The sequence below is a fragment of the Drosophila subpulchrella genome, chromosome 3R, assembly GCF_014743375.2.
Source record: "Drosophila subpulchrella strain 33 F10 #4 breed RU33 chromosome 3R, RU_Dsub_v1.1 Primary Assembly, whole genome shotgun sequence".
Lineage (NCBI taxonomy): Eukaryota > Metazoa > Arthropoda > Insecta > Diptera > Drosophilidae > Drosophila > Drosophila subpulchrella.
Window position 1 is genome coordinate 7,098,848 of NC_050609.1, and position 12,142 is coordinate 7,110,989.

The 12,142-nt window shown below is 44.8% G+C and overlaps 1 protein-coding gene across 1 annotated transcript; it reads right to left on the reverse strand.

The window, feature by feature from the left end:
* Positions 1-1,008: 1,008 nt before the first annotated feature.
* LOC119549021 (attractin-like protein 1) lies at positions 1,009-11,692 on the reverse strand. Its single transcript, XM_037856694.1, has 8 exons — positions 11,048-11,692; positions 6,586-6,822; positions 6,360-6,517; positions 6,150-6,297; positions 2,957-5,786; positions 2,812-2,898; positions 2,504-2,585; positions 1,009-2,440 (listed from the first exon to the last, which is right to left on the reverse strand). Exons 1-8 carry the CDS (start codon positions 11,314-11,316, stop codon positions 2,283-2,285), a joined length of 3,969 nt encoding a protein of 1,322 aa, XP_037712622.1. The 5' UTR covers positions 11,317-11,692; the 3' UTR covers positions 1,009-2,282.
* Positions 11,693-12,142: the final 450 nt, after the last annotated feature.

Here is a 12,142-nt window from a genome sequence, read left to right on the forward strand (position 1 = left end):
TTTGGTTCTGGCTTAAACTTTGGGCATTCCATCGTTGATTCATAACGATCGGTTCAGGCTGATTATTATTTTTTTGGATGGAGCGCAATAGTTCACTTAACCTAGTGCGTGCTGGCCTTCGTGGGCCAGAATTAGCTTGGCAGTGGGTAAAACCGTAAGCCCGCACTTCGGATGACTCAACTTGGGTATGCACAAAATATGTTTATACATAGGGAATACGTTTTCAAAGTGACTACGTCAATGCAGGCCATGAAGGGCATTGAATTCGACTGATGGATGTTTTGACAGAGATCTCTGGTGGTGGGCACTTCCGCTTCGTTTCAGATTTCGCACGCTTTTGCCATCGTTCGCAGCTGTCGGCTTTCTTCTTTAATTTCATTAATAAAATCGTCATCATTAAATTAAATGCGGTGCTTGTGGAGATATCGTGACACAAAAGCCACTCAAATTGCCAAAGATGTTCGAAAATGATGGGCCCATAAAGAAAGGGGCAAAGAGAAAAGCAGGAAAGGGCCACCCCAATCACAATCACAATCAACATCCGCATACGGGAATGAGAGCTTCTACAGAGCACACCACAATTACTCCAATCGAACCTCGACCTGAATATACAGCTCACATTTACCCGGTTTATCAGGCCATGCAGCCGCGCCCCCAACTTTGGCGCCCCTGAAGAAAGTGAAAGTTCTGTGAAATGCATGGGATAACTGGAATCCGCGGCAGTAACGAGTAATGAAAACAAAAGCACTTCACTTTGCTTACATTTGGAGTGTCTTTTTATTGGTTAATAAACTAATATATGATTCTTTATCTATGTATATCTTGTTGTTGCTGTTGCTGTTGCTTGCGGTCAGGGGTCATTTTGTTCTGGGATAACAAACAAGGGGTCTGTTATTATCTTCGTTTTGCATTTATTTCTGTTCTTTTTCGATTTTTGGGGTTTGGAACTGGGTTGGCAAGTTTCTATATTCATAATATTAAGTGTATGTCTCTAAACGCATTTTACAATTGAAATTAAATTTCGTAAATGGACTTTATTAGATTTGTTTTTAAAAAAATTAAATAGATTTACAATTGTCTGTCTGCTAACCCGAAGCGATCGTCAACATCTCTCGGCTGGAGATTATGTGTGTTCTTTGAAAGGTTGTGTGTTCTTAAAAGATCTCTAGGTGTTAGTTAAAGTTTTCGACGAGTGCCTTTTGATTCTAGAGGTTGTTCCATTTCTGGATTTGTATTACAGAGAGTGCATCTAGTTAGTTGGTGTGACTTGTCTTAGTTTGAATTATCGAGTTAATTAACTGTGTGAGTTGTTTCTGTTTCTGCTTTGTTAATTTTTGTTGCCAAGAGGAAACCTTACGATTAGTTTGTGATTTAATTGGAATTTTGGTAAATGTTGGATCTCATCTAGATTGCATGTACAATTTAATCGTTTGATTTGTTTTGGGCGCGTTCTCATATCAAGAGCTATTTGTATATGTATAACTACTATCTATATAGCGTTAAGAATTTACGTATTTTATTTACACTTGCATTGTTTTCGGTTTATATCTTGATCCACTCTTGCGTTGTAAATATTTGCACGGATATTAAAAACAGAAATATTCCTATTATGAACACAGTATTGCATGTCTCCGTCACCTAGCTCCTTGTACATGTACCTATCGTCTTTTTTTGTTTTTCGGTCATCTGGCTTTGTTCATCACTTTTTGCTAAGATCAATTGAATGTCTTTTGTTTTTTGTATTTTTTTTTTTTTGACTCTGTTTCCTTTTCTGTCCTGACACTGTCGCGGCTTTTGGTGCAGCTACTGCCGAGGCAGCGCACAAAATTTGCATAAATAAATTCTAACAACACGCTTAGGCTATGTGGTTAAGTAAAAAAAATACATTAATCATTTGAATACAGCTATCGCCATCGAACTTAGCTCACGTACGCGGTATAAATAATAAATTAAACATTTATAACTATTGCAACGCTACTCGACCTATCAACTATATCAAATTGTATATAACCGTATATAAATATGTCCTTTTGCTAAAAATTATTATTATTTGTTTGTTTCTCTCGTTTCGTTACTAGTCTATGCATTAAAGTAATAATAACTGCGGATTATCAACTTGCTGGCTTGCCTTTTGTGTGTGTGTGTGTGGTTAGTAGAAGAAAGTCGGGGCAAATATTCTATATACTCGTACTCGTACCTATTCGCTAGTTACATATTATCATAATTATTATCAGTATCGTTATCAATATTACTTTATGTAGGTAAGCATAGTGTTACGGTTATTATGTACAACTGTCTGGGTGCTGGCTCTGCTTGCGCTTCGACTTTGGCTCCTTGGGATGCTGATCGATCGACGGACGACGCGGATTGCCCAACGTGACTAAGGCGCTGGCCACGGCCAGGCCAGCGGACTGGCCGGAAGGCGCTTGCGAAAGGCCACCTGGGGGTAAAGAGTTCGATTAGTAAGAGATACATATGGTATGGGATCGGTTTTCATCCTTACCCGTGGGCAGCCGGACTAGAAGCGAGAGCACAGCGGCTCGGTTGCCACTGCAAGGCTCCAAAGCAATGGGACTGGGACACTCCTGAGAAAAAAAACATCATTAATATTGAGTTTTATGATATTTTAGAGAGTAGATTTAAAAAATGGCTATGAAGGAATGATATGACACTCGAAAATGTATCTTTTATGATGGGTGCAAGGCTCATTAAGTCACTTTATCGAGAATAATAATAAATAATCTTTTTTCCAATACAGATACAGCCCGTTAAGCCGGCTTTTAGCTTAAAAAATCGGATTTATTCGCTCACCTTTTTGCGTTTTTTGGACAAGTGGCCAATGCCTTCCAGCGTCAGACTCAGATCAATACTTTCTCGGTTCTCGATATCGACCAGCACCTGAGCAAAATAAACAGATTAAAATCTATGATACAAAGTTTTCTTCCTTAAAGCTCACTTGTGAAAACGGTCGACTCGCCATCTGTTCCATTTCGACGAACAATCGTTGTCGCCGCCGGAACATATCGTACTTTTGCTTGATCTTCCACAGGACGGCGGCCATGAGCAGCAGCAGCAGGAAGCATGAGGAGAATGTGATGAAGAACTGCTGCAGGTTTAGCTTGGGGTACTGTGAGAAGGCAATCTGTATCCAGATTGGGGGCTGAAAGTCGTGCACGAAGACGTAGAACGTGGTCAGGGAGCTGTTGTCGTCGGGCGAGTGCCCGAACTGGTAGTCCGTTTTGGGGAATCGGTGACGGAACGTTGAGCAGTTAACGCCCACCAAGATGAGCATGTCCGGCGAGCCGGCTCTCTTCACCGAGATGTCCATTTTGGCCGGCACGCTGCAAGTGATTGTAAAATCAGCATCGATCTCTGGCTTTCCCGGCGAGTTTCGGAAGTTAATCTGCGTAAAGTGGCGGTCCTCCTTCTTTGAAAGATTAAACGTGAACTGGTAATCGATTGTCAGCTCGTAGTAGCAGGAGCCCTTCAGTGGATCCCCGTGGTAATGGTTCTGGGAGTCGCACTTCTCGCAGTGATCTCCGACAATACCCTTGGTGGTGCAGAAGCACTTTCCAGTGTCCGGATGGCAATAGACGCCCTGGCCATTGCAATCGCAGCGCTGGCACTTGCCTCCGTTGATGGGATTGCCCCAGTATCCAGTTCGGCACTTCTCGCAGTGCGCTCCCGTCGTTAGATTATTGCACGGCTGTTCACAGTGCTGTTGGTCATTACAATACGAATGTCCATTGCAATTGCACCGTGGACAGGAGGTAAAGAACCAGTGCTTCAGCGCACACTCCTTCTCGTCGTACGGCGCCAGTGCTCCGCCAACCACACACCTGCCCAGTCCCGTATTAGAGCCATTGTCACACCATCCGCAGGCAGGATCATCCAGGCACATCTGACAGCTGTTGTAGAAGCCACACTGAGCACTCGAGAGCGCCGTGGTGCTGCCCACAGTCAGCGCAGTCGATTGCGTCGGAGCAGATCGGCACTTGGCGGTAAATGTGGTCCACTCTCGGCACTGACCATAGGGAAAACTGGCCGTGTAGGCATTGCGGTCCACGCAGCGCTGCTCGTTCTGACACCAGATGCACTCGTCCTCCGTGCAGTTCTGGCAGTTGGTCAGTGTAGCGCAGGCCGGCGTGCAGGCCACCTCATCCAGCGTCCGGTTGACGGCCATTCCTCCCGAAGAAGTATAACTCCGGCAGCGGTTCTGCTCCGAGTCCCAGCGACAGGCCAGGTTGGCGGAACAAGCGCGACAATTGTGCAGCTGCTCGCACACAGAGGACACCAGGTGTTCCTCGGTGATGGGACACGAGTCCAGGTGCTTGGCATTCAGCGGCGGACTCGCCGTGGACACTGCCTGCTGGGTGGACGACTCGAAGAAGACGGAGGCCATTGAGGTGGTTTCTCGGCACCGCTCCTTGCTGCACACTCCATTTCCGCAGTATGTGCAACCAAAGGCGGTGGACACGCAGGACTGGCAGCTGGCCAGTTCCTGGCAGCGGTGAACATCGTGCAGCAGCTCTGAGGTGAGCGTGAGCCGGCTCTTCGACGGGCAGGCCACATAATCGTACTGCTCACGTCCATAGATCGCCGATCGCTGGACCTGTGTGATGGCGATGCAGCGCATCTTTTGCACGTCCCAGATGCACTTCACTCCAGGTCGGGCACCCGTGCACTTCTCCTGCTTGGTGTAGTAGCTGCAGTATCCCGGCTGGTAGCGCAGCATATCGCTGAGCAGCTGGCCATTGAAACCACCGTAGACGTACAGTGACTCCTCGAACACCACTGAACTGTGGCCGAAACGGGCCAGATCCGCCTGCAGGTGGCCCGGCATCGGATGATAGTGCCACGAGTCGCAGTAGACATCGTACACGAGCAGGTCCTGGCTATAGCACTTCGCTCCATAGCTCTGCGAGGTGTCGTTGTGCGTGTTTCCACCGAAGACCATCATCAATCCCTGGCTCACAAAGTTGGCTGTGTGAAGCAGTCGAGCACTTGGCGCCGCCGACAGCAGGCTCCAAATCCGCGTGGCCGGTTCATAGGCATACAGCCTTGAGCTCAGCACCTGACTGGACTCACTCTCAGAGACTATGCCGCCGTAAACGTACACCTTCTCCGTAAGGAAGTCGTAGGCGGCACTGTGTCCATAGCCGCCCTTCACCACATAGCCGGCGGTGGGAATGATGCGCCACTCGCGCGTCGCAAAGTTAAACTCCTGCACCGTGTTGAGGTAGCCGTAGTTCGGCGAGTGTCCGAAGATTACCACCATGTACTGGTAGTTGTTCTTGTCCCCGTAACCGGGGACCAACGTCGCCGTGTGACCCACAACATTCAGGGGTCCGCACATGGCCGTGACTCCTCCAGTGGCATTGCACGAGGAATCCGCTCGCACCGAGATGTTTGCCCACGTTCGCGCCGACACATCAAAGGCCCACAGCTCGTTGGAGATGCCTTGGCCCTTGACCACACCGCCGTACATGAAGATCTTGTCGCCGTACATCACGGTAGAGGCACCGTATCGTTTGTCTGGGACCTCGCCTCCATCCTCCGGGTGCACAGTCTCCCAAACGTTGCCGTTGAAGTCGTAGGTGGTCATTAGCTCGCCCCGTCCGTAGGATTCTCCGCCCACGATGTGCAGTGTGTCGCGCCAGATGGTGGCGCCATGGGAGGCGCTGCCCGCTGGCGCCGGCGAGTGCTTCGGGTGGACCGTTGACCAGGCGCCATGGGCGCTGATCTGACTGCAGTCGTCGCCGGCAAAGCCCTCGTTACAGGAACAGCTGTGAGAAAATACAAGGTTTAATGGATAATTGAAAATTAGTCACAGGCCCTATTCCGATTTCACATAGATGTAGTTTCTACTGAAAATTCCTCCCCCTTTGTGATTTAGTTTACTCCAGTTTACACTTAATTAAGCTACTCAGGCAAGTAATTGCATTCTAAAATTAGATGAGTGACAACAAGTTAACTATAGATAGTGGTTAAGTAGAAAACAGAATAATAAAGCTTAAGATTATTTTTTTGAAGCCATCGGTTCCAAAAAAATATATATTAGTAACAATTTTGAAAAATGTTTTTAAACTTTGAGTAGAACTGTGTGAAAATCGGAAGAGGCTTGTGCTAAGCAAATAAATCCAACTAACCGCTCCTGGTCGAGTCGGCAATGACCCTGGTTATTGGACTCCAAGCAGTTGTTGGGACAGGCGGCAATGTTGCAGGCTTCACCCCTGTACATGGGATCACAGATGCAGTCGCCATCACGGCACTTGCCATGGCCAGAACACTCCACCTCTGAAATGGTAACGAAACATTATGATTCTTCTTCAAAACATGGACAGACGGGATGGACTTACCATCACTATCCGAGGGACAGCCGTTCATCTTGTAGGTGAGGTTGAAGCCGGACATGTTATAGGCATCATCGCTGAAGAAGTGCACCAGGGCAGTGCCGGATCTTGCTATCACCTGTGGCACTCTGCGAATGGAGAAGTTGCCGCGATACATGAGGCCACTAAAAGAAGGGAGGAAAAACCAAATGTTAGTCAATCAATATATACCATAATTTGAGACCAAACCCACCTGAAGACCGCCAGCAGGGGCGAGTCCACGCTATCACCATCGTATATGTACAGGTGATCCCAGCCACACTCCGTGGCGAACTCCCGCAGGTGGATCCGTATATTGGCCGTTCGCGACGGATTGGTGTTATGTCGGCGGTTCCAGTGCGGATGCCTGGCATCGATTAGCCAGCTGCACTTGACACTCACCGAATAGTTGCCCCATCCGTCGTGTATCGTGCCCATGGGATGGTACATGCTGGAAGATTGAAAAATGTGGATGTGGATATGGAATCCATTAGCTTTGAGGTGGCAAAATAAATCAATTCCTCTATCGATTTAGCGATAGTGCAGCGGCGCTCATTGCACATGCACGTATGCAAATGCCAATAGCCCGATGCTGGGTGAAGATAATTGAATTTGCCGGTCAGCCAGTCAGCCGGCCAGCGCAATTGCAATCTACAATTGATACGGTGAGAGTGTAGATGAGATAGTTTACCATCCTATACATCGTAGTACGTAATACGTATAGTATGTGTTGACCGAAGTGAAGCCGCTCAACTGTTGACTCGGCGGCAGTCTCAGTCGCGCAATTCTTCACTCTTTGGGCATTTGTTCCCCGTGGCTTTTGTTCCGTAAAACGGGGATTACGACCAGAAATATGCCTGGAAGACATAGTATTGGACAGAACTTGTGACAACTTAAGAGCTTGAAACACGATAAGGGTATCCGACAGTCGCCTGCCAAAGTCTTCCTTTGTCCGTCTTGTTGTTTTCTTAGTGTTTTGTTTTCACATCCGCTTATAAATAACTGCTTTCCCCTGATTTAGTCGCTCTGATTTCAATTTACAGCTGTGCCAACACAAAGCACAGTACGAATATCTACAAGTACGGCAATTAAGTTTTAGCCTGTAGTTGCAGTAATGGTCTTAATAGTTGATCTTTAAACTTTTCAATTAAAAGGTCAGGAACGATAAGAACTAATGAAAGTGAAAATGAATATTCATTAGTTTAATTATTGCCCATTTTGTCCTAAACTAGTTCTTAGCTATTTCAAAAAACTGTTCTTAGTATAGCAGTGTATTAACACTTTTCACAAGCTATATAATCACCATGTAGATATAAGTGGTTTATTTACGAAGTAAAACATCCATATCTTTGTAGTCCAACAATGATAAAAATGTCCGTATATCAGAATAACTGATTAAACTTTTATAGGAATCCTTAACCTTAAGTAACAACAATTTTTCAAGATTTTTTTATAGATTTAAAATGTTATATGGTTTTAGCCCCAACACAACATTAAATTGAAGCGTAAATTAAAATGTTTCCCACAGCTTTAAGTGCAACCCTATATGCCTATTGTTTACCATTTGAAAGGCAACTTTTGCCAACTCCTTCAAGTTGTTTGTTTGCATAAGTTTAAACAATAACCTCATATAGCCAGTGTACTCGGAGAAAGTGGAACCAGTAGCCTTCCGCATTCTAAATGCGACTCACGTTACACCAAGCAAGTGCCGATAAGTATTGCATATAGCACACAAACAGTTGCGTTCAAAACATTAGGAACGCCCGCCTTTTTTGGCTTGCTTTCAATGCACAAATTAAATTTAATGGCTTTACCAGATAACAATCTATATAAAAATAATTAACATTTGGATTCTCTGTGGCATATATGTACGTAAACTATTATCAACTAAAAATATGAGTATTTATGTCAGCGTCGGTCCTCATCATTTTATTATATTTGTTTGTCAAAAATATGAATTAGAGCTGATCAATAAAAATGTTTTTCATTCTACTTTATGGCTTTCAATGACATTAGCTAATTTTAGGGGGTTATTTATATGGATTGTTCTTTTATAGCGGAAATTCAGAAACGGATTTGATTGTTTATTATTTCCAAGAAATATTTTTTTATGGGCTATGTTATGGGTTATTTTTCCCATATATAAAAGACAAAAGCTGTTTCCAGACCCTCCTATTTTTGTGACCGCTTCTGTAAGAGACTGCGTCGTGTGGGCGTTGTGTCTCGGTCAGTTCTAAACTTTGAGTAAACACTCGTCCAGCCGGGATGCAGCCCGTGCCTGGGACCACATCAAGCGATAGCCACGAAAATCAATGTTGGGCAAAGATATATTTACACACTCATTGGCAGCCGGTGAGTCACACTGTGCACTCGAGCGCTAAGCTTACGCACAGCTTTGGAGATGGTAAACGGAGCTATCTCTATGATGCTATATGTGCGTGCTGGGGAATCGGGAGCCAGAGTAGGTGAATAGGCGCCCTCGTCATGTGGCCAATGGGTTGGAATGCCTCCCAATGCAGGGCGAGACTGGTAAACCAGTTTGATTGTGCCCTGTTTTTGCATAGAAAGCCGGTAAAAGGCCATTTGACTTGGTGAATCGTGTAGCTCAACTGGAATCGGAAAAAAAAGAATGAAAATTCACAGGCGATAAGCGGACACACACACTCAGCTGATAGGGCGGACTCCCTTATCACTGCTCATATTGAACGGACAAGTGTGTAGTCCCGGAATTTATGGCCTGCTAAAAGCTGCGATCCAACCATTCAACAATCCACCAATCTTCCAAACCACCGCTCAATCGCAGGTCGGGATCAGGGGTCTCTTTATGGAATGGAACAAACTGGTTTCTCGATGGTGCGGCAGGTGAAACAACGACGACCTCAATGCTCGAGTGCGCAAATTCCAGGTCCCAGGTCCCATCATCATCGCAGTTGGAGGGGCTTTAATTAATGTCAAGATAGAACGCTCGCTTATCGCGCTTCGCCAGCAAATAGTCGTTGTTAAGAAACATAAACAAACCATTTCATAAGCTTTATGACGCCAGCGTGAGCGTGAGCAACCAAACTGGCCCAGCTAGATCTCTAACATGTCTATATAATATCTGTATAACATATGACGCCTGCGAAAACGACAATATCTTTTTGACCTCTACTTTTAAATACCACTTAATGGCTCGCAAAAAACTGTTATCTTATTGTTTGGCAAAACAAAATCGTGCTTTTACTGGAATAATATCTGGGATTCATACGAAAAAGGGGTCTTGAAGTATGGAAAGTGGGGTATAAACGAAAACAATGGATTTTAAGCGGGCTTTTATAGACCTTTGGCGATCTTTTATGATAGGCAATGGGTGTTGTTGCCAAAAAAACCTTATATGGTATTGAAATTTATGAGATGTTCTTGGTTTAATAATGGAACTATGATTCCGTCTTTATAAATTCACATTTAAAACTGGTTCGAAAAACTATGTTTCGTTCTAAGGAGTCGTGACAGTAGATAGTAAAAGTCTTTGTATTCGACTCAGATAAGATATACGATACATGACGAGTAATAAGTGAACATCTGTCTTTTATGATACTGTTATGGGTTTATTTCAATCTCTGGTTTGTTTAAGATTGGATTAACATGAAGACTATGATACATAAGAAAATAACTGAAGGAAGAAAGCTCATATGGCTGAAAGCAGGACCCAAAAAACACTAACCTCTGCCACGGACAAGTTCAAAGTCAAAGCGAACTAATTAAATAATCCGTATTGGAAGCATCAGGAGGCGTAGAAAGCGGTAAGCAGGTGAAAGAATGCTTAGAGAGAAATGGGAGAAAGAGAACGGGAGAAATGGGAGATGGTGAATGGGGCAGAGTAGAGAGTGGAGAGTTGAGACAAATCCGGCCAAGAACCCGTCCGACCAGATAAAACTGAACCGTTGCCTGACACAAATAGGCCGGGCCGAAAATGGTAGAGGAGATTTGATTGAATAACGTGCAGTGAATCACTGGGGGGACAACGACTAAACAGAAGAAAAAACTGATATGATACTGATGACTTTACCAGCTGCCAGCATTTCAATTAATATGACACATCTTTTAAATGCGAACATTTAAATTTATTTTTATTATGATGAGAGAATATATAAATATAACTGGGTTTCGAACCTATATTTTGATATCTTAGGTAAAGAATTGATTTCGATTTATGTACATTATCGCATAACAAATGATAAGAAAATTGTAAAAAGGTTACTAACTCGAAGTTTTCTATACATTTTTCTTGGGAGTTTGACGTTGGAATAACTTATTTATAATCTATTCAACCTTTTCTTGGCAGATTTAAAAGGTAGAAAATGTACAAACGATATGCCTAAACAGAAAAAATATTTGATTTTAGTATCAAAGAACCAGCCCTCCGATTTAAAATGAAATGATATTTTTTTTACGTGAAAATATCTGGTTTTGATCCATCTGTTTTGTTTTCTGTGTATGACTTGTTATAAGGAGTTAATGAGTCGTTGGAGTTATAGATGTTGTTCGACTGTATCTATAGGATCTTATCTTTTAGGTTGTAGAACTAGCCATCTGGCCGACTTTATGACTTTATATGGGCGGTGGGGGTATGGGGTTCCTGCTTAATCGATGTGTCCCGATCTTTCTCGGACTTTGACCGGGTGACCTCCACTTACCGGACTTTCCCGCCGCAGAACTGGCACTCCGGTCCCTGCCAGCCGTCGGCGCAGAGGCACTGGCCGTCCTCCTGGCACTGCCCGTCGTTCTGGCAGCGTCCTCCGTGGGCGGTGCAGTTGAAGGCGGCCGCGCGGTGGAGTCCGCTGAAGCAGCCGTGGAAGAGGAGCAGCGTGAGGAGGAGCAGGCATTTTCGCCTGTACTTCGCATTGAATGTGGGTGAGGTGCTGCTCCGGTTTGGTTGCTTCAGCGGCTGCTCCGCCAGGCACATGATTCCCTTAGTTGATTCCGATATTCACCGCCCCCGCAGCTGCAGCTTCACATCGTCGTCGTCGTTGTCCTGCCGTCCGGCGAGTCCTTCGATTTTCGCGACTATTGCACAATTTTCCTTTGGGCCTTTCTCCCTGGCCTGTTTTTCTTTTTTTGCAATCTTTGCAATTCGGGGCAACCCAAGGCCCCCCGCTCAAGCACACACACACACACGCACACCCACTCTGGACACACACTCACTCACACTCGCGTACGCGGCTGAACAACAAACAATTGGCGAAAAGAAACAACAACCTGCGTCCAGCAAAGTTATTGACAATTTATTTCGTCAACGAAACGAGAAATCTGCTGGGCGGTCAGTGCTGCACAACGCTGCACTGCTTCGGCGTTGCAGAGTACTGGCTAACGGGTTGCAAGCAGGGCTGTCTACCCATCTTCACTATCGATAACAAATGTTGTCTATTTTTTAAAAACATTATTAAGTAATGTGTTATGTGCTAAACGACAAAAATATGCACAAATTGGAATTTAGCAAAGCTGTTTACCTTAAGACTGATAACGATAGGCGAAAAATCGATACAACACTATCGACGACTCGTGAGTTCAGGGAGTCGTGCAGCTTGGACAAGTCATGGAACTGGTTCCTTAAACCGGATAACTCCCAAATGAACCAAGGTTTAAATTCGGAAAGTTTGAGTGGTTTTTGGGCTAAGAGAGGCTTGAAAAATTGAAACAAGCAAGGGTGTTTAAAGGGCAAATATAGTTGGTCGCAGACGGTTCTGGTGGACAAAAAAAAATATATAAGATTAGAAGTCAAGTTCCAGTGA

Bases quoted from the DNA above. Each gene is read 5' to 3' on its own strand.
- LOC119549021 (XM_037856694.1), bottom strand. From the start codon at position 11,316: ATGTGCCTGGCGGAGCAGCCGCTGAAGCAACCAAACCGGAGCAGCACC. The intron at 6,298-6,359 runs GTAAGTCCATCC...TTACCATTTCAG, and splicing joins CTGTCCCTCGGATAGTGATG to AGGTGGAGTGTTCTGGCCAT. The intron at 5,787-6,149 runs GTTAGTTGGATT...ATTTTCTCACAG, and splicing joins TGCCGACTCGACCAGGAGCG to CTGTTCCTGTAACGAGGGCT.